Consider the following 23,036-nt stretch of genomic DNA (forward strand, 5'->3'; position numbering starts at 1 on the left):
CTAACAGCCTCTTGAATTCCATCTGAAATGGTATCCTGACCCTTGCAAGCAAACAAGTGCATGATGTAAAACATTGTAAGTATAATTACTCCAAGGATTGGAATATTCTAGAATATATCATAGCTAATTCTCCAGTTGGTTTCAACTAATGCTCTATAACATAATGTTTCCTTATAAAAACCTAGTCAACGGTTTAATGCCCCATAAATGCATAATTGGAACTGTAAGGACATGTTTAAGTAATTTTTCCACGTGTTTTCCCTCGATTTGTCCATCCTAGTACCCAGGTAAACCCTTTGTTTATTTGGGCTTCGTAAGTGGACTAGATAAAAAAGTCGGTACTGCTGTCCCCTTTCTTATGAGGAGGTTGGCTTTATATGATTTAACATGAAAAGTGTTCTGCAAATTTGGTCTTGTCTCCAAATGGAAACTGGTTTCTTACAGTATCTCTCTTAAACAGATGCTGCAACAGGAAAAAGAATACACCGATGGACACCTGCCATGAACACTGAGAATGTGTAGTAGGTAAGCTACATTACATTCATAGACTGCCTAAATTTCATAAATTTCCTTCTTCAGATAGAAGGGGATGCTGAACAATAGAATGTGATGTTATTTTTATATATTTAGCAAAGTAAATTTCCTTTTCCAAGCATTTTTCCATAACTTAGTTTTTTTTTGTCAATTATAAGATTGACACAAAATTGGTATAACAAGATTTCCACTCAAAATAAAGGTCTGAGTCTAATGTGATAGTTAAGTCGAGGAAATTTAATATATATATACTGATTATAATACCTTCTACTCTGTCCATGCTAGAACCCAGAAAATGCCTATTGTTCTTTGGGCGTAGAAAATGGACAAGATTAAACAAGTTGATCTACTTTGCCTCCTTTTGCCTCTGAGGAAAGCAAGTTGTGATACTTGACATGTTTTTGCATCTTTAATTTGAATGAAATGGTTTTATACTTGTAATTTTCAAAGATTTTTTCTTCAAAACCAGCACAGATCCCAAGACGACTGCCACACGAGATGAAAATTTCTACGATGTATGGTTATTGAAGCAAATAATTTCCTAGAGGAATTTTGGTAAATATTTTAATATTTATTCAGTATCCCTTTTTCTGCATGTGCTGTAAATCTCCCAAATCTTGTCTTGTTCCTATAAATGGTGAATTTAATCTTATCAAGTAGGAATTATAAAAGCTGTGTAAATGCTAAGGTCATTTTGTGGTTAAAAAAAATATACTTTAATCATTATTTTCTGATGGTGTCTAACATGAACCAGGGAACTTGTAAGGTTTTAAATAGGTTAACATTTTGGTCAGTACTTTAGACTAGGAATCTCAATCTGGTAGTATAGTTTCTTGAAAGCTGAACCTTTTGATCATTTTACATAAACACAAGGTAGCAACTTGCTATTCCTGTAATATCCTAAAGGATTTTTCAGATGCTCTTGCAAAGATTGTACTGCTGTATATTTTGGGTGAACTTCATTAACTTTTTAATGTAGCCCTTGTTTGTCCCATAGGAAGTAAACACTTTGTAGGCCAATGTTTTTAGTTGGCTAAGTTGAAAAGTCCAATGGATGAATGTAATTAAATGCCAATAAAAATGGAGGGGTAATCCATACAATGTACCAGGAAATGCTTTGCTCTCAGGTTGTAAAGAAATGGGCTTTAAACATGGTCCTTTGTGAATGTTTGGTGTTTTTATGCTCGATACATTGGAACAAGTATTGCATATGAAAGTAATTGAAGCATTTTTAATTTCTATTGGGCACAAGCTGATCTTAGATTCTGACTTAAAAAAAAAAAAAAAAAAAAAAAAAAAATCAAATGGTCTTTACTGTTATGCATGAATTTTGTAGATGATCAAGAACCATGCATCTAAGTTCTAAACATCGTATACCATGTGCAGGAATCTTTAATTGGGGCTATTAACTCAAAGAGCAGGCTGCAAGCTAACAGGTGTCCATCCTAGTACCAAGGAAACTGTTACTGTTTACTTGTTTTTTTAATGGACAAGATAAAAAAGTTGAAGCCATTTTGCCTTTTTCTCTTTGATAAAGGCAGGTTTAGACTTGACATGTTAACCCCTTGCTGACAGGTACGACGGGTAGACATGTGCTATGCCCACTGTTAGTACTAGTTTGATTTTTATAAATAGATGGCTATACCTTGGCTATACCTGTACTAAGTCACCAATGCGCCAGTTAGGAGTACTGCCTGTCTCACCCGTTCACTCTTTTCTTTGATTTAAGAAATATATTACGTTCTTATTTTGCTGTTATTATTAAGACATTTTAAAAATCATAATGATTATAATAAAATTAACACCATCGATATTCATAGCACTAGTATAAAACAAGTTATTCCCGCCAATTCAAAATGGGTAAGGTCACAAGGTCTACCTTTGTGGCTAAGCACTAGCAGAGCCATCTATGGGCAGACATTTCACAAGATATAGAAAATAGACACGGCATTTTCCCCATTTTTTAACTTTCCCCCGGCAGCATTGGGTTAAGTGTGCATGGGAGTGGTATAAATTGACCTTGAGGGTTGAATATTTAGAAAATAGGTTTCTTTAGCAAATTTCCCAGTAACTATGATCCAGTTGGTACTAAATGAACAAGTTGCATGCAATGGGATTTTCCTTTCAAGAAAGTTTACTAATAGCAGATTTTCTATTCCAGCATTGTGGCAGTTCACAAGCAGAAGTGAAGTGCAAGTGCCAGAATAAGAGGGATTATCTTGTGGAAGATCTTGTACATGTAATGTAAATTAATTTAAATGTATTTTCTTAATAAAATATATTCAGAATCTGTGTTTTAAATATTCCTGTAAGATTCTTGGATTATTGGGTAATATGCACAACTGACATTCTTTTCCCCAAGTTGTCTATTAACAAGATGTGGATGAAGAGCTCAGTTGTTACAAGAATGATAGCAAACCATGTAGTATTATTGCCCCAATTAAGTTTGATATTCTTCATATGAAAAGCATAACAACAATGAACCAGAACAAATGATTACCAATAAACTAGTGGGATATTCATCCCACAGGAGACGGAGACTGAGGCCAAATGTAGGGTATAACCTCAGCCTGCCCCTTAAATGTCTGTCCCTTCTTCCCCTCCTAAGAAAACCTTTGTTTCTCAGACCTCCCCAACTTCAAAAAACATTCAAAACTATCAAATCATGACCTAAGATAACATGCCTACACTTTATCCATCCCTCAATCTGTTCCCATTCCCTCAACATTCAAAAGTAACTGCTGACATCCATCCATCCTCCTACTCATGTTCTCCCTAAACCCCTTCCTAACCCATCCCATTCCTTCCAGATTCAGTAATCCCCCATTCTTCCATGTTATAAGTCATAACCCCTTCCTTGGATTCTCTCCCTGATATTTCTTCTGAAACCGATGTAATCGCTGATAAAACTTTTACTTTTACTTATCTCTATCTCGCCCTATGGACATTCTTGTCGAATCCCACATTTCTTCCTCTAACCGTTTTGATCTAATCGCCCTTGTTCCTACGTAGCTCATTGGCTCGCCTTCTCTGCCCCTTTCAATTCCTGAACTACTATATGATTTAAGTGTAGCACATTTAATCAGCTAACCCCACTTTCTATCTTTTCACTGTTATACCTTTCTATACTGCTATGACCTTTTGATGTCTACCACATTTTTTGTAACCATGAACATTATGGATACACCCCAGCCACTACTGATTTACCGACAATACCTATCCACTACTGATTATTTAAAATCATATGCCGTATCAACAGCTTAGGTCGTTATCGACAAGTAGCTATTGTATGGGTATGTCCAAACAAGCAGGCATGCTCTAAGTGACCTCAAAGGCAGGCGGATTACAGGATTAAACAACCATTTGTGACTGAATTGGTGGCTTAGCCTGTCAGTTGTCAACCTTTTTCTTGATGCTGATTAGGCTTTATAAAGAAGCCATACCCTATCTTGCAACTCAAAATTTGATCTTGGCTAGTACAGTGAGAAATTTACTTTTCATACAATGTTTTTATTCAAGCTGTAAGCTGTCAATTTTTTATAAAGTAACCTGTAACCATTGTATAAGGGAAGGGAAAAAAAGGGGGTGAAGACCAGATGCTGCACTTTTAAAACACAAGGTTAATGGCCTCCTTAAGTTGCATCTAAAGATTGTACTTGGTATGTAAATAGATACAATGGTTTACCCCCCCAATCCCTTGCCCGTTGTTGTTGTGGGGGGGGGGGGGGGGGGCTTAGGAGGCGGAGACTGGGACCCAATGCTGGGGAACTCCCCAACCTTGCGACTTAGCCCTCGACTCAACAAATTTTGCATGGTCTTTCTTTTTTTTTCCCCTTCCTACTTTTTCGTTTGTTCCTTCACCAACCCCTTCTACTATCCACTCCCTAAGGTGTGAGAGCCGTGCTGAAAGGATGAAAAGCTGACTTTGTGCCAGTCCTGAACGGCCTGAGGGAGCCATGGGCACGGTATTCCCCTGCTTTAGTTGTCTAGCCCTTACCCCTCAAGCGACCCTGAGGGGTGGACCGTTTCTCTCCCCAACATACTCCAGGCTTATGGCCAACAATGAATAACCATTAACTATTAATCATACCATAATTAGAGACAATGAGGCTTGCCTCTTCATCAAATAGCTCCACCAATTCAAACTCGCCCGATTCCCTGACCCCAGGCTCTCCTTTGACCACGGCTCTGAACACTACAACTAATACCCCCTCCTCAATGCCGACTAGCACAGTATCCACCCTAATCAACACCCCAGGAGACATTTCTACTCCCAACATGCTCAACTTCAACAACTATACCCCCACAACCTAATTCATCAACTAACCCATCCTCCCTTGTACTACCTTACAACCTTATTGTCCACCTCCCCATAACACTACTTCCCTCAACACTACTCCCTCTTCCACATGCCCCCGTCCTTCTACTACCCCCATCTCTACAAAATAATCTATTAGCCCAGCCAAATGGGACCGATTTTTCGTGATCCCTCGCACAACTTCTCACACTTCAAATGCATATACATCCTTCACTTGATCTAACCCCTATACATTACCTTACCCAACCTTAACCCATTTATTCGTCAATTCCTTTACCCAACTTTGACAACTAATCACTAACTCAACCACCCTTCACTATCATTTACTATAGTGCTACATGACCTTAGATGTCTAGCACATTTATTTTGCTTTTAACCATTAACCATTAACCATCATGGCAAACAATGAATAACCATTAACCATACCATTATTAGAAGCAATGAGGCTTGCCTCTTCATCAAATAGCTCCACCAATTCAAACTCGCCCGATTCCCTGACCCCAGGCTCTCCTTTGACCACGGCTCTGAACACTACAACTAATACCCTCTCCTCAATGCCGACTAATACAGTATCCATCCTAATCAACACCCCAGGAGACATTTCTACTCCCAACATGCTCAACTTCAACAACTATACCCCCACAACCTTCTTCGTCAACTACCCCATCCTCCCTTATTACTACCTTACAACCTTATTTTCCACCTCCCCATAACACTACCTCCCTCAACACTACTCCCTCTTCCACATGCCCCCGTCCTTCTACTACCCCCATCTCTACAAAATTCTTAAATAATCTATTAAGCCCACCCAAATGGGGCCGATTTTTTGTGATCCCTCCCACAACTTCTCATACTTTCTGCTTTGACAACCTGTTTTCATTCCTCAAATGCATATACATCCTTCACTTGATCTAACCCCTATACATTACCTTACCCAACCTTAACCCATTTACTCGTCAATTCCTTTGCCCAACTTTGACAACTAATCACTAACTCAACCACCCTTCACTACCATTTACTATAGTGCTACATGACCTTAGATGTCTAGCACATTTATTTTGCTTTTAACCATTAACCATTACAATGGTTTAAATTGTTATCAAGAATAAATATTCCCATGCTACTGCCAGATGATGGTACTGAGCATATTAAAAAAAAAAAAAAAAAAAAAAAAAAAATCAGCTGCTAAAAAGACCACAAGAACCTAACTAACAATGGCTGGAATCTGGGTTGGCATGATTTATAGCAATTTATTATAATTGAAAAAAAATAATAATTCATCTGAATTTACTGGGCTCTTCACAATGTTACATGTAGGGCTGGATTATCCTATGACTAGTATGGCTAGTACAGGCTGCAGGCTAGGTTAATGGTTAATGATTAAAAGCAAAATAAATGTGCTAGACATCTACGGTCATGTAGCACTATAGTTAATGTTAGTGAAGGGTGGTTAGGTTAGTGATTAGTTGTTAAAGCTGGGTCAAGGAATTGGTGAGTGAATGGGTTAGGGTCGGATGAGGTAATGTAAAGGGGTTAGATCAAGTGAAGGATATATATGCATTTGAGGAAGGAAAACAGGTTGTCACAGCAGAAAGTGTGAGATTCTGTAAGGATGTCTGATAAGTTGGGATGTTTATGTAGGGAGGACATGGGCATGACAATAGAATATGTGGGACTGAAAGAGGAACATTCAGAAATCGCAAATGTTCCAATGAAGGATAGTTATACTTTTGTTGATTTACTGGCAAATATTGCAGTGCGTGTTGGAGAATTTGAAGGGGAAGGTGCTAGAGGGTGGGATAAAGAATGAGGTTGGGGAGGTGGTGTTGTATCAGGAGGGTGTCGGGAGGTAGAGGGTACTTGTGACATGAGGGATTCATGTGTGTATCCAGGAGGGAGTGGAAGGGATAGAGGGGATGGTGGGAGGGTTAATAAAGGTGGGGCTGGAGTCGGGGGGAATGGGTTTTGTTGGGATGGGGTAGGAGGATTGGGTGTAGGGAGAATATGAGTGGGAGGAGGATGTATATCGGTAGTCACTTTGAGGGTGGAGGAAGCGGGAGTTGTAGAATTTGAACGTGGATGAGTATTAGTTTGGGACTCGATTATGTAGTTCTGGATATCTTCAAGAGTTTCTGTAGTGGAGTTAGTTGGGGAGTTTTGTGAGATAAAGGTTTTCTTGTGAGGGGGGAAAGAGAAGTCTGGTGTCTGAAGAATAGGGGCAAAGGAATTTGGAGGTGATTGTGGGGTAGGGGGAGAGGGGGTGGAACGTTTATTGTCTGCTGCGGGTAGTGCGAGGAGGGAGAAGGGAAGGTGTTGGGGCTGTAGTAGAGATTGGAGTGTCTGGATTTAGGATGGCAAAAGAATTTGACTGGGGAAGGTAGGAGGTAGAAGAGGGGAAGTTAGATGGAGGGGGGTTAGGTTTAGAAGAGGGTGTAGGAGCTAGGGGGGTAGGGGGAGTGGCAGAGTGAGCGACATTAGTAGAGTAGGGGGTAAGAGAAAAACCTCGTCGACGAGCCTCCTGTCTGGCTTCACGTAGAGTGAGTCCAAGTCTGAATCTGAGAGTTACTACCTCAGACTCAAATTTGTAGGTGGGGCAGCCTCTATAAAATACATTATGGGGGCTGCCACAGTTTGCACATGTGCGTGATTGTGCAGAGCAGTTTGATCGAGTATGGCCAGGTTGGGCACATAGCGGGCATCTGGCTGTGGAATGACAGTGTTTGGCTGGGTGTCCCAAATGCCAACAATTTTGGCACTGACGAGGAGGAGGTTGATATGGTCGGACAGGTAGGGATTCCCCACCTATGTAAACATTAAAGGGAAGGTTATGTCTACGGAAGGTAATTTTGGCAATGTTAATGGATTTCTTACGATTTCCTCTGGGTGGAATGGAGTAGCATTGTACATATGTTGCATCATAGTCTGCGAGACTGGCAAGTAAGTCTTCTCCACAATCTGACCATTCTTTGTCATAGATTGGGCAATCTGTTGGGGAGATAGAGACAGTTCCGGTGCAAGTATTGAGGGTTGGATGAGGTTCTGTAGGGATGGGATTACCACATAGATCAGTTAGTTTTGTTAATGCTATAGCTTGGTTTTCAGTTGTTACTGTGACGAGACGGGAGTGGTCGGGTCGGCTGCGGAAAGAGACTTTGCCTACTTGTTTTTGGAGGCATTGTTGGAAGAAGAGGGTGTTTTTAGAGTAGGGAGCTGTGGGAGGGATCACGAAAAATCGGTCCCATTTGGCTGGGCTAAATAGAGTATTTAGGATTCTTGTAGAGGTGGGGGTAGTAGAAGTGCGGGGACGTGTGGAAAAGGGAGTAGTGTTGAGGGGGGTAGTGTTATGGGGAGGTGGGCAATAAGGTTGTAAGGTAGTAATAAGGGGAGATGGGGTGGTTGATGAAGGAGGTTGTGGGAGTAAAGGTGTTGAAGTTGAGCATGTTGGGAGAGTAGAAATGTCTCCTGGGGGTTGGTTGTTGATTAGGGTTGAACTGTACTAGTAGGCATTGATGAGGGGGTAGTTGTTGCAGTGTTCGGAGCCGTGGTCAAAGGAGAGCCGGGATTGGGGCTATTTGATAAAGGGGCAAGCCTCATTGCCTCTAAGAGTGGGGTTATGTCTTCATTATTGGCCATGATAAGCCTGGAGTATGTTGGGGAAAAAAATAGTCCACCCCTCAGGGTCCCCTTGAAGGGTAAGGGCCAGGTATGGCAGGGGAATACCGTGCCAATGGCTCCCTCAGGCCGTTCAGGACTGACATAAAGTCAGCCTTTCATCCTTTCAGCATGGCTCTCACACCTAAGCAGGTGGATAGTAGAAGGGATTGGTGAAGAAACTGAAACTAAAAGTATGAGTGGGAAAAAAGACCATGCAAAATTAGTTGAGTCGATGGCTGAGTCCCAGGGTTGAGGAGTTCCCCATCATGGGGTCTCAGTCTTCGTCTCCTAAGCCCCCCCACGACAACAACGGGCAAAGGATTGGGGGGGGGCTGCAGGCTAGGGCTCTCCTAATTATTTTTTTTTGTTTTTTTTTTTTTTGGGGGGGGAAGGGAAGAAAATTAGTAATCTTTTAATGCATTACTGAATATTCATTTTACTTAAAACAAAATTTAAAATAAAGGCCCATTTGCCTGAAAACTTGATCTAAAGAGTGGCTCCTTCTTTGAGATAAGGGAGCCCTTTATTTGAGAACAGGGCCCGATATTGGGACAGTTTGTAAATCGTGGGGTCCCAGTTCAAGCTACTTCACACTATGTAAAATATTTAAGAGGAATTCAGATGAGTCAGATGGTGGCTCTGTTGAAAATGGGTCCTTATAATTTCTTTAGCCAATGAACCCCAAACAGACATACTCCAGGCCTGAAAAAGCTGGCTTTCTACATCTATTTCAACAATCCTGTTTATTATTTTATCAAGGAGATTTCTTTTATTGCAAAAAGATATTCAGTAGTACTATAGATAAAAGAAAATTAATTTCATTGTATTATTGTATTATTAAGTGTTTAATTAAGATATTAGAGTGCCAAATAATATCTGCATAAAAAAAAATTCATATATATATATACATGGGCAATAATGTCTATAAACCTACCATATATTATGAACATGCATTCTTATATATAAAATGAAATGTCAAAATTTGGTTATACATTATTTTTTTTATGATGAAAGTAGTTTGATTTTCATGATTAAACATTGGATTTAACTAAATGGTTTATATACACTGTCTGGATGGGTAAAGTAACATATGATTACAGTACAGTACCACTAATCAAATGGGCACAGCTGCAGGCAACTGTTGAGGTGAGATCAAAGTTGAGGAAACAACGATAAACAACTTGTTTATGTAGTACTTTGCCCAGCTTTGATGTCAACTGTACTCATGCCTGCTTTTCTGCCCATAGATCCTGCCTGCCCATGTGAATAGGCCTTTAGTCATGTTTAACAAGTGCAATAATGCCTATGGGGGAAAATTGTCATCACAATTAGAAATTTGGTGGTAGGCACACACAGAGATGATATAATAAGCAGTGAAACTGCAGGTGAACCATGTAGACACAAAATAAGTAAGTTACATAGCGGAAAAAACCCACCTGGGTCCTGCTTCATCTGGTGATACTATGCAGAATATATGCCCTCAGACAGTACTCACAGAAGATTTCAAAATAAGGCATGTTCCCTGTAGCCTGCAAAAATTACTTATTCCCAGCAGTGGCAAGTTTATGGTTCCATTGACAAAATGGTTTCAGGACAAAAGTGCCTTGAAAGGATTGTTAGATTGGATTCATATTTTTCATCAAAATATTCAGAGAAAACAGATGTAGCTCAGTTCTGCTTAAAATTCTGAGTTCTGGCCCATTTTTGTTTAAACTTTACAGTAAAATGTTGGATAGGCTATAACTGCTTTAGCATATCAGGAAAAGATGGGTGTGAGTTAAGAGTGTTATACGTGAATGGAACATATTAATGCCATTTAATGATAATGTGCAATTTTGATGGTATTCTTACAATTTTGAAGGGACAAATCTATTGGTTGAGGTCAGAGCTGTAGCGACCACCCTCACAGTTCCTGCAACATGGGAAGGGGAAGGGGGTTTGCCAAAAAAAAAATTCCTCACTAGGTACTGCAAGATGGTGAAGGTATTCTATTAGAAGAAAGGGCTTGATATCCAATAGCTTGATGTTCAGTCATCTTCCACCACTCCAAGTGTGTAGTTATGTAGTAACGACTAACATAATGTGTTCTTTAGACAAGGTCTGTAATATGTAAAATTAATGAGACCATAAAATGTATTTTTCTCTCATCCCTGTTAAAGAGCAGAATATTACGGAAAAACCCATCAGAGGCAATAGCATGCAACAATATAACATTGCAAATTCCTATGTAAATGATTCAATTAAATTACACCACAGTAATGGTTTCTCTTTAATATTATTAAATGTATACATATAATAAATACAATTTTGATAAAGTTGGAAAGATATTTAAACATATCACATATCTGAAAGCATGCTACCTGGCCATATTCCAGCCTGGTGATAAAAAATTAAACAAACAAAATTCATACATATAGAACAATATAAATGGAATCATTACTGTAACACTGTCTTAACAAAAAAATCAACATTCTAAATGGACCATAGGAAGTGTAAAAAAACATTTCAATAAACAAAGTTGGTGAAAATGCTATTCTGGTAAATGCTATTTTGGTAATCATTTAGCTTCCATTCTGGCTATAGAATCCTCCACTCCAAAATTAATTTAAATTTTTTTAAATCCGAGAAATGTAAAGAATAAAAACCCCTGTTTTAGTGAATCATAAAGTTAAGATTTTTCGTATGCACATACTACATCTAGTTCTATAATCTTTAGACTTTGCGCAAACATGGAACCGTAGTTGACAAAACTTTCCATTGTGTACTTATAGATTTTTTCATCTATAACCACTTTTTTTTCACACCATATCTAGACAGAATGTACTTCACCAAATAACTCTTTGAATCTGTGGTAAGAATTCCTTAACCTGCTCATCAATATTTTCAATATTACATATGTTGTTACTGCTCAAGGTTAACTCTTTCAATGTAACAATTTCTTGTAAAGGCTTGAGCTGATCAAGTGAGTCAATTTTATTTTTGGACAAAGAGAGTTTTTCCAGTCTCTTGAGAAATGCTATTGGAGTAATATCAGCAATTTGGTTGTCATCTAGAAGCAGCTCCTTACATGCTACAAGTGACTTTAGTGGCTGTATTGAAGACAGTTCATTACAACTCAGGTCAACAGATTTGCTGCATGCTAGTAGGTGACTGTAGGCTATTCGGGTAAGGCTTCTTCCATTTAGCTTGAACTGATCATCATTTTCAGTTGTTAAACGATGTTTCTTCAGAGCTGTCTCCATACACAGCTTGCTCTCTGCAAAAAAGGAAAAGTGAAATACAACATATGTCTAAAATCCAGGCAAATTAGCTAGCAGTGCCTCCAGCTCTTTCATACTATGGTTAACCCATTAGCGACGGGTGTAGAAAACTAAAAAAAAAAAAATTTACGCTCTGGCGAACCACAGCAATGCGCCGACTTTAAGCACGTTAATTCAGTACATCAAGCCGAATCATTGCCTCGGAGCGATTTGGCGCGCCGCCGTGGCAGACAGCCGCACGCCACATTTCGAGCGTATGGTAATGGCAATGGGTTAATAACACCCCTGAATCTTTTTTTTTTTTTTTTATAAAATTCACAATACATAAGTCAACAAGGGAAACAATTCTAAATCCAGATTTAACAAAGTAGTGATCTAAAAAATAACAGAAGCATAGTCAGCAGAACTTTAAAAATGATACTAGTACAAGTATTTGTTAGGTGATATATTTAGCACCATTAATGATAAAGCAATTATTTTTGGGATTACCACCACCACTTCATATACTGTAGGTAATTTTGGATTACTTCCCTAGCTCTAATGGTTAATAGTGATTCCAAATAGATAAATCAGTAACTGAAACCATTTCAAAGGTCTTTTCTGCCTATAAGTGTTCTCCAGCATTGGGAAGTACCACCGTTGTTTTCAGACTGCCAATTCTCATTCCTAAATATTCTTTGTTTAGATAATGGTTCCAAAGCAAAATAAATGTGCTAGATATCAAAGTTCATATAGCACTAAAGATAAGAGTATAAATGAAAAGGGTAAGTTAGTAATTTTTTTAGATGATAATTAAATATTCTGCATGTCAAAGGTCATATAACAGTTCAAGATAGTATGACATTCCTCCTACAAGAGGAGGAGGAAAATGGATGTCAGCAATTATTTTGAGTGTACAGGGAATAGGAACAGAGAGACTGGGGATGGATGAGGTGCAGGCATGGTATCTTGGGTCATGATCAGATAGCTTTGAATATCCTTGAGAGTTTCTGAAATGGAGTTGGTTGGGGAGGACTGACAAACAAAGGATTTCTCATGAGGGAGAGAAGGGTGGAGGAGGAGGCTGATGTAGGAGAGGATGTGGTACAAGAAGATGGGGTGGAATGCCTAAATTAGCTTCTGTGAAAAGTCGAGTGAGGAGGAGGGGTAAGTCCCAGGAAAGCAGAGATCAGGATATAGAATAGTGGTAGAGACTGGGGTGAGAATGGCAAAAGAATTAGATTGGGACAAGGAGAGGAAGAGGTTAGAAGTGGGATGAGTAAGAGATACTGGGTGGGATGTAGAAACATCTTGGGAAGGAGGGGGAGGGGCAGAGAAAAGGGTAGCATTAGAGTAGGAATTAAGAGAAAAACCTTGTCTGCACATGAAGTGGGGCCAAGTTTAAATCTGAGAATTTCCACCTCAGACTCAAACTCGTAGGAAGGGCAGCCCTATAAAATACATTATGGGAGCCACCACAATTGGCATTCGAGTATGATTGTGAAGAACAGTTTGATTGATCATGATCAGGTTGGTTACATAAAGGGCATCAAGCTGTGGAGTGGGTGTTTGGCAGGGGGGGGGGGGGCTAGATGTCAATAAGTTGACCTGGGGTGGGGGTGGCGGGGGCTGATGTGGTGGGATAGGGAAGGATTCTCCACCAGTATAACCATCATGGGGGAGGTCACATCTACAGAAAGTAATCTTGACAATACTGGAGGAGGATTTAAGGTGGCCTCTTGGGGGAATGGTGAAGCATAGTGCTGATACTGCATCAGTGTCAATGAGGAGTGAGAGTAAGTCTTTTCCACAGCCTAATCAATCCTTGTAAAGACAGAGCAGTCTGCTGGAGAAATTGAGAGAGTTCTAGTACAAATGTTGAGGGAGGGATGAGTCTGGGCATGAATGGGTTTGCCAATGAAATCAGTCAGAGTAAATAATGCTTTAGCTTGGGATTCAGATGCAACTTTGACATGGTGGGAGTGATCAGGGCAACTGCAAAAGGAAACTTTGCCTACTTATTTTGGCAGGAGGAGGGTGTTGTCAGGACCACAAAAAATTGATCCAATTTGGCTGGGCTAAATGGAGTATACAAAAGATCTGTAGAGGTGGTGTTAGTAGAAGGATGGGACAGCATCTTTAGATAAGTGTTAGGATTACAGAATAAAATCCTCACTAATTCCCATAAAAGACAAGAAAAGGTCTACACTATATTATCTGGCTAAATCCTGCAATTTTATTTAATACTTTTCTTAATGTCTGAGGGTAGTTTTTAATTGACAAATATAACAAATTATTCTTTTAATACCAACCCTTTTATGCTTCTTTCAAGTTTGGATCATCTTTAGTGTGCTACAGAAAATGACCTTTTGCTTGATGTAGAAAACTACATCAAGCTGAATCACCGCCTCAGAGTGCTTTGGCGTGCCGCCGCGGCATACAGCCCCATGCCACATTTCAAGCCGTTTGTCATGACGTCCAGAGACGTGACCCGTCGGGAAGGGGTTAATTACATACAGGTAAAGTTTAAAACACTAAGCATTGGTACAGGAATATTAGGAGCTGAAGAATAGTTATATTACTAAATTTGAACCCAATGCTTTTGAGCCAGCTAAAACACCTAGAGGTATAAACCCTGGTACATGAAACCATGGCAGCACATGCTATTTTCCGAAAGGCATGTCATGCATGCCATTCAAAGGTAAAAAGCTGAAGCCATAGGCTTTTGAACAGATGTTTATGGTTAGGCATATAGAGAGTATGTATATGGTAATTAACCCCTTGGTGACGGTGTAGAAAACTAAAAAAAAAAAAAAAAACACTGGCGAACCACGGCAACGCGCCGACTTTGAGCGCGTGAGTTCAGTACATCCAGCCGAATCACTGCCTCGGAGTGCTTTGGCGTGCCGCCGCGGCGTACAACTGAATGCGACATTTGTTTTCACGCCTATAGGCGTGACCCGTCAGGAAGGGGTTAACTATCTTATGATGTTACCATAATACTAGCTTGGAACTTACTCATATCTGCATAATATTTTGTGCGAAGTGGATCAAGGTCCTGAAGTTGTGAAAGGTAACTGCTGATCTTTTCTTGATGGCTGTAGGAGTCTAGAGCCCACATCACATCTACTATGGTTAATAACACCCCTGAAAAAAAATTATAAAATTCATAATACACAAGTCAAGAATTCTATGATTATTTATGACACCTAAATAGCTTAATTTTTGCTCTAAAAAATCTACAAGGTACAGCTTAGTTCAAAAGGACTTACCTGGACTTGACCAATCTACTTATTCCTAAGTGTAATTTTACTTTCAAGTGTAATGCCTTTTTCTAGTCTCTCTCTTTCTAAGATTATCTTCTATATGATAATATAAAATAATCTTGATCTTAAGGTCCAGATTGCTTTTCCTACACTAAAGAAGGTAAGCAATACTTAAGACTGGAACACAAAAACTAAGGTAACCATCATTTACTTACATTTGTTACCAGGGTCTAACTCATCTAAAGTTATACAGTTCTGCTTGACTTCTTCCAATGTTGATCTGGTGAGACCTGTTAGATCTTCCTCGAGCTCTGTCATCCACGCTACTGAGGTTGCTCCAGTGGACACAGTCAAGCTTTTTTTGGTGGAGGCATTGAAGCTGATTGCAATGGAGTGCTCACCCTCTGATAGTTCCTTCAACTGTACAACCTGAAAAAATCAATATTATATGTCAATAAAGGAAATGTAATATACAAATAGGTAGCTTAACCGAGTTATGGTGATTTGATTTAATTCATTTATTTTTCATTTTTCATTTATTATATTTTTATTAACTTGTACCCAGCAAAATAAGAAAAGTCAATGTTACCTAGATATTATCATTTCATAATGCTGTGAATGACTTGAATTTTTAACCCAATCGCCCATGTGGCAAGAATATATAATACAAGTTTATTTATTGTATTTACACATAGATGGCTCTACAAGTTCTTAATCACCAAATAACCAGTTATTAGAAATACTTATCTCACCTGTTTACCCTTTTCCTTCACTTTAGGAAAGGGTCTTTTGTATCATTTCATTGTCTACAATATTTCAATGACAATTTATTAAACATAACATCAATAACAATATAACAGTATCTATAGCAATATATTAATAAGAAAAACACATTTTCCCACCAATTCAAGGAATGGTCAAATCAAGATCAGTAACTAGGGCCTACTAATAGACTCCTTGCCAGCTGAGCACATGTTGAGCCTTCTGTATGTAACAAAATTCACCAAAAAACTACAGGGGACAGAACAAAAATCCGGGGCAATTGGGTTAAAGGTTATAGCCCTATTTGTCACAATGCATGGCTTTCCAAGCCTCTTTCCTTATCAGTAAGACATATGGCATCCACTAACATATCTAGACATAAACACACACACACACACACACACACACACACACACACACACACACACACACACACACACACACACACACACACACACACACACACACACACACACATACACACACACATACACATACACACACACACACACACACACACACACACACACACACACACACACACACACACATACACACACACACACACACACACACACACACATATATGGCATCCACTAACATATCTAGACATAAACACACACACACACACACACACACACACACACACACACACACACACACACACACACACACATACACATACACATACACATACACATACACATACACATACACATACACATACACATACACATACACATACACATACACACACACACACACACACACACACACACACACACACACACACACACACATATATATATATATATATGCCTATCATAAAAATGAAGCTCTTGAAATGCCTGGCACTGAAATTTTCTCCTGTGAAACCTGAAAAAGCACTTTTACTCTATAAAGAGAAGAAAATTAATATGATGTTTATGCAAGTTGACCATTTGTTACAACAAAATAATAATACTAACCCATACATATGAATAAGTTTCATCATCAGGTGCATACCACTCATTGTTTCCAACATCTTCATCATCAACAGTAATTTGTGGGATGCTTTGCTGCATAAGAGGTTTTGAGAACACACACACAAGCAAGTTATCCTTGGTTCCACTGCTAATAAATCCAGTCTGTAACAATCTGGAAAATTAAAAAATAAGATGAGAAAAAGATGACTTGATTCTATTTCTAAAAAATTATTCTTGTATTCAGTTAAAAAAGTGAGAACCTTTTACCTTGGGTTCTTTTCCTGTCTGTTGACAAGCCACCTCAGGAAGAACCATGGGCTTTGGTCAGAAGGATCTGTAAAGACTGCTTCAACCACTGTCTGCAACTCCTACAAAGTTTAAAGCCACAAAAATACTAAATGCAGATAAATCATAAGAGGATAAAATAACCATCAAATATCACCAATGACTGCTTCTTAACCAACTGAAAGTTTACTTGTATTTCTTAAAAATACTCTTCCTTAAGCTCACACAGTAACACATCGGTATCCTATAGATTTGTCTTGAATTCTTGTACATTGGAAAGTATGACAATATTTCTCAATTCAACTATATTCAAAATCTAGTTTAACTTGGGACACAATCTGCAGTAACATTTAGCAAAATCTCAAAGTGAACTATCAATTTGAATAAATAAAACCTAATTACCCATTTTCAATCCTTCAGTTTTAAAAATCTATAAGTATGTAAATGTCTTGAAAATATATATATTCAGCAACATCTGAGCAAACCTTAATAAGAGTATTCTCTGAAACAGGATGTGGGGTGTCTGGCAGTGGTGGATACACAAGTGGCAGCAGCTTTGAGCGGTAATGCCAGGCCGAATAGTTGCTCAAATTTCTCTCTATTAATAGCTGTGATGTCTTCAGTTCATCTTCTGGCTGCTTGCTACTTCTGGCAACAACAAATCGACGGTAATCCCAACAGTGGACTGTAAAGTGCAAAATGCATTACTTAAAATACCAGAAACATTCATGAACACTCTTTAAATGATAACAAGACTCACACCTAGAAAATAATTCCTAATAATTACTTACAGTTTCTCTCATCTGCCTTGAGATATTTATCGCAGAGAGCCAGTTCCTTATCCCAGGGAGGGTTTGGAAAGTTTTCCATGACCCAGCACCTGTGATGCCAAGCTCCATAGCTCTTGTGGTTTTTCATCAGACAGTTCTCCACGACTGACAGTTCCCCCTGGAGCAGTTTGTCCCAGGACTCATGGTCATCACTGAAACATATGGCAAGATTATAGTACTTGGGAGGACAGGGGAACAAGTGTGCCTATTGTATAATCATCACTGCTATAGGAACATGAATCATAAGAATAAAAATTATAAAATGAAAGTTTTAATTTTACTAGGACAATTACGATTTCTAATAATAGTAAGGATAACAGCACTCTAGTGTTTGATTGACAAACAAATATTACAGCACACAGCTATTACATATAAAGATTATGATAAATGACAAACACTAGTGTTGAAAAAAAGTGTGATGAACAAAATCTTAGAATATTAAGGATAAAGACCTTGGAAACAAATTTTAATAATAATAATAATAATAATAATAATAATAATAATAATAATAATAATAATAATAATAATAATAATAATAATAATAACAATAATAATAATAACAATAATAAAAAAAAATAATAATACATTACACATAATGAAATTATTATAATGATTACTTCAACTACCTTGAGAGCATTATTGTGTGCATATTGTATAATAACTCCAATGACCTAAAATAGACTATCTCACAAATGACAACATTCAAATTAAAGCATCAACATAGCATTCTACTACACAAAACCTACCTTTTCATGGCCAGGATAATTTCCCTTCGAAAATTCCACAAGGTCGCAGCATCAGGATTGGCCATGAGCAGTTGTGCCGTCACTTTCAGTCCTTCCTCATCATAGGTTCCTGTTGATCTCTACAGAGCATAAGAAAAGGTTACGAGTATTCGAGAGAAAGTGCACTGAAAAGTCTATTCATACTGTGTACACGCGGGAACTATGGCTCCCACGTGGCTCGCTGGCTTGCCACCCTGCAGTGCCCCGCACCCGAGCGTGACCCAGGCGGCCGCTTGGCAGACATAAATAACTGCCCCACGTGCACTCCCGGGGTATAAAGTGCCCAGGATGACCCAGGTCAGACAGAGTCACTTCAGAGAGTTCCTGCCTAAAGCGTGTCGGTCAAGGCCGGCTGCTGAGCCAGCCGTCCGCCCTTCTCCGGGCTGACCAGATCCATCGCTAAGCCTTACCAAGACTTGTATCCCTGTGAATTATCTGTGTTGCTTATGATTCTAAATAAAGAGGTTAAGCCAACCGTCCCTTTCACTACTCCTGCTAAACCATATGTTTAAGGCGTCTTAATAGCCTTTACAGTGTGTGTGCATTAGAGTGTGTGTGTGTGCATTAGAGTGTGTGTGTGTGCATTAGAGTGTGTGTGTTTGCATTAGAGTGTGTGTGTGTGCATTAGAGTGTGTGTGTGTGCATTAGAGTGTGTGTGTGTGCATTAGAGTGTGTGTGTTTGCATTAGAGTGTGTGTGTGCATTAGTGTGTGTGTGTGTGTGTGTGTGTGTGTGTGTGTGTGTGTGTGTGTGTGTGTGTGTGTGTGTGTGTGTGTGTGTGTGTGTGTGTATGTGTGTGTATGTGTGTGTATGTGTGTGTGTGTGTGTATGTATTAGTGTGTATTTGTGTGTATTAGTGTGTATTAGTGTGTATTAGTGTGTATTAGTGTGCATTAGTGTGTGTGTGTGAATTAGTGTGTGTGTGTATTAGTGTTTGTGTGTATTAGTGTGTGTGTGTGTGTATTAGTGTGTGCGTGTGTGTGTATTAGTGTTTGTGTGTATCAGTGTGTGTGTGTATTAGTGTGTGCGTGTGTGTGTATTAGTGTGTGCGTGTGTGTGTATTAGTGTGTGCGTGTGTGTGTATTAGTGTGTGCGTGTGTGTGTATTAGTGTATGCGTGTGTGTGTATTAGTGTGTGCGTGTGTGTGTATTAGTGTGTGCGTGTGTGTGTATCAGTGTGTGCGTGTGTTTGTACAAGTGTGTGCGTGTGTGTGTATTAGTGTGTGTGTGTGTGTATTAGTGTGTGTGTATTAGTGTGTGCGTGTGTGTGTATTAGTGTGTGCGTGTGTGTGTATTAGTGTGTGCGTGTGTGTATTAGTGTGTGCGTGTGTGTGTATTAGTGTGTGCGTGTGTGTGTATTAGTGTGTGTGTGTGCGTGTGTATCAGTGTGTGTGTATTAGTGTGTGTGTATTAGTGTGTGTGTATTAGTGTGTGTGTATTAGTGTGTGTGTGTATTAGTGTGTGTGTGTATTAGTGTGTGTGTGTGTATTAGTGTGTGTGTGTGTATTAGTGTGTGTGTGTGTATTAGTGTGTGTGTGTGTATTAGTGTGTGTGTGTGTATTAGTGTGTGTGTGTGTGTGTGTGTGTGTGTGTGTGTGTATTAGTGTGTGTGTGTGTATTAGTGTGTGTGTGTGTATTAGTGTGTGTGTGTGTATTAGTGTGTGTGTGTGTATTAGTGTGTGTGTGTGTATTAATGTGTGTGTGTGTATTAGTGTGTGTGTGTAGTGTGTGTGTATTAGTGTGTGTGTGTGTATTAGTGTGTGTGTGTGTATTAGTGTGTGTGTGTGTATTAGTGTGTGTGTGTGTATTAGTGTGTGTGTGTGTATTAGTGTGTGTGTGTGTATTAGTGTGTGTGTGTGTATTAGTGTGTGTGTGTGTATTAGTGTGTGTGTGTGTATTAGTGTGTGTGTGTGTATTAGTGTGTGTATGTGTGTGGTTTTGGTTGTGTGCTTACTTGTCTATGCTCAGAAAATTCTTTATTAGTAATCAAAACAAATTTCAAAGTAAATAAAAGTACCTTATCAAAAGCCTTTGTTAAGCCCCCAAGGTAGAGTTTCCTCTTTTCCTCTCTCTCCTTCTGCTTCTCAGCTGCCTGCTCAGCTGTTGTTTTTATTTTCAGACGACCATGCTGTACGGAATAAAAGGATGTGAAATTGTGTATGTGAGCTTATTGTATACCTATCAAATTATGTAATATGCTTAGTACTAACACGACTGAACTATTTCTAGTATAAAAGGGACAGAATGCTGTATCTAAGATGTTGAAACTGCATCTTTGAATGTTAAAAGATTCTGGCAAACTTTAATGATTAGGTCACTAAAAAAAGAATCCTATATATTAACCTCTTAGTGCTGGGTGAAGAAAATAAATAAAAATTCTACACTCTGGAGAATAATGGCAATGAGCAGACTTTGGGCAAGGGAGTCCGCTACATCAAGACAAATGTCCGGCTCCAAGTGCTCTGGCCTGTCACCGCAGCGTACAGCCCTACTCCACAGACTGAGCGGTTTGTTTTGATGCCAGTAGGTGTGCCCATCAGTATCGGGTTAAAATCATCTTATATCTTTCCTAAACGATAACAGTACTGTAATAATCACACCTCTAAAGTACCCCCAGCATACCATAATACCCCTAACACCTATTCAGGTCATCATCTAATGAGGGTGCGCTCCAAAAAGCCAATAATAATGCTTCTTACATCTTGCTTCTCATGTTCCGAGCAGTACTTCTAGAATACAGAATCCACCATAAAGGATTCTACCAAATGCTGCTAGTGAAAGTTACTTCTACATACTATAGAGCTCTTGTAGACCTCCCTCGCAATTTACCATTGAATAAGTGACTAATCTAAGCTCCCTGTTGTGAGTCTAAATAGGATGGAGTCTTTTTTTGAATGACAAAAGACAGTTGCTTGACAGTTATTTTCATTTATGCTGTTTATCGTTCTAAACATCTATTGGATATGTCATGGCAGAAGTAGTGGACTTTTGCCCGAGAGCCAGTGGTGCAGCCTCCACGGTGATCCTTTGATTTTGCACAACGCAATATCAATATCATCCTTTTCATTCGCTGTGACAGAAATGGAATAAGAGGAAAGTGTCATAGTCGACATCTCCTCAATGACAGTTAGCTTGGCCTAAACATTTAGGAGTAAGTCGTCTATCCAAGCATTCAGATTTTTGCACATTCTGACAATCCCTGACCAGGAATCACAATTGATGCAACGGGATAGTCTATTTTTGTGACCGAGTCCACCGCTATTCCCCAACATTGCTATGAAAAACCAATCAATGACACTTCCACCTGTGCTTTTGACATAAATCCGGCGAGTTGACAATTAATGCTTAAACTGAAAATCTATCTTACTGCAGCTCTCTGACCAAGTCCTGACATTCATTCTCCGACTAACCTGCTCCAATTATCATCAACCACCTGAACTGCACAATTCACTCAGTAAACTTATTAATCCGCACCTCTCTGCGGAATTAATCTCTAAAGAAAGTGTCAGAGACTAACCATTGTGCCGAAAGTCCAGCGTCCGTCGCCTTGTCAGCTGACTCAACTTCAACGAGTCACAACAACACAGCCATTATTTTCACCGGAGTTCTCACATAAATTGTTTTATCATCTATCATCTACTTTATTTTATAATGCTAAAACGATACAGTTCTCAATTACTGTAAATGCATTACTTTGTTAGCGAGAGACACATCTCGTGAAAATAATTATATGATAGAAAATGTCTTATGGGTGACTATAAGAAATCTGATATTTTTCGTTTAATTTACATATCTTTATGCACACTTTATTTTTGAACAGCAATGCCATAAAAAATTATGATCTTTCTGCACATGGCAAGATTAGAATGTATTAAGTATCTCTATGGCCATCATATGTGTGAATATATAAATATATATATATATATATATATATATATATATATATATATATATATATGCGTGTGTGTGTGTGTGTGTGTGTGTGTGTGTGTGTGTGTGTGTGTGTGTGTGTGTGTGTGTGTGTGTGTATGTGTGTGTTTGTGTGTGTTTGTGTGTGTTTATGTGTGTGTGTGTGTGTGTGTGTGTGTGTGTATGTGTGTGTGTGCGCGTGTGTGTGTGTGTGTGTGTGTGTGTGTGTGTGTGTGTGTGTGTGTGTGTGTGTGTGTGTGTGTGTGTGTGTGTAGTATATATATATATATATGTACATATGTATGTATGTATGTATATTTATATTCACACACACACACACACACACACACACACACACACACACACACACACACACACACACACACACACACACACACACACACACACACACACACACACACACACACGCAAAGTGACGAAGCGTGAAAGCGTCCCCAAGAAAACGTATTAGAGGCCAAGATAAAACCTGC

The 23,036-nt window shown here is 39.0% G+C and overlaps 1 protein-coding gene and 1 long non-coding RNA gene across 2 annotated transcripts in view; one reads left to right on the forward strand and one right to left on the reverse strand.

The window, feature by feature from the left end:
* The window catches only part of LOC125046826, a 5,002-nt gene extending 2,180 nt beyond the window's left edge, over positions 1-2,822 (forward strand). The window contains exons 3-6 of the long non-coding RNA XR_007116677.1: positions 1-75; positions 461-525; positions 1,004-1,089; positions 2,696-2,822. The exon at positions 1-75 is cut by the window's left edge and continues 157 nt beyond it. This is a non-coding gene — a long non-coding RNA (uncharacterized LOC125046826). The remainder of the gene's footprint in view (positions 76-460; positions 526-1,003; positions 1,090-2,695) is intronic.
* A 7,940-nt stretch (positions 2,823-10,762) lies between these two features.
* On the reverse strand, positions 10,763-22,276 carry LOC125046739 (geranylgeranyl transferase type-2 subunit alpha-like). The gene is made up of 10 exons (XM_047644656.1): positions 22,154-22,276; positions 20,654-20,764; positions 18,600-18,718; positions 17,815-18,005; positions 17,509-17,708; positions 17,006-17,106; positions 16,742-16,910; positions 15,227-15,440; positions 14,764-14,892; positions 10,763-11,762 (listed from the first exon to the last, which is right to left on the reverse strand). Exons 1-10 carry the CDS (start codon positions 22,154-22,156, stop codon positions 11,332-11,334), a joined length of 1,668 nt encoding a protein of 555 aa, XP_047500612.1. The 5' UTR covers positions 22,157-22,276; the 3' UTR covers positions 10,763-11,331.
* Between the last annotated feature and the right edge of the window lie 760 nt (positions 22,277-23,036).

Source organism: Penaeus chinensis, chromosome 39 (genome assembly GCF_019202785.1).
Source record: "Penaeus chinensis breed Huanghai No. 1 chromosome 39, ASM1920278v2, whole genome shotgun sequence".
NCBI lineage: Eukaryota > Metazoa > Arthropoda > Malacostraca > Decapoda > Penaeidae > Penaeus > Penaeus chinensis.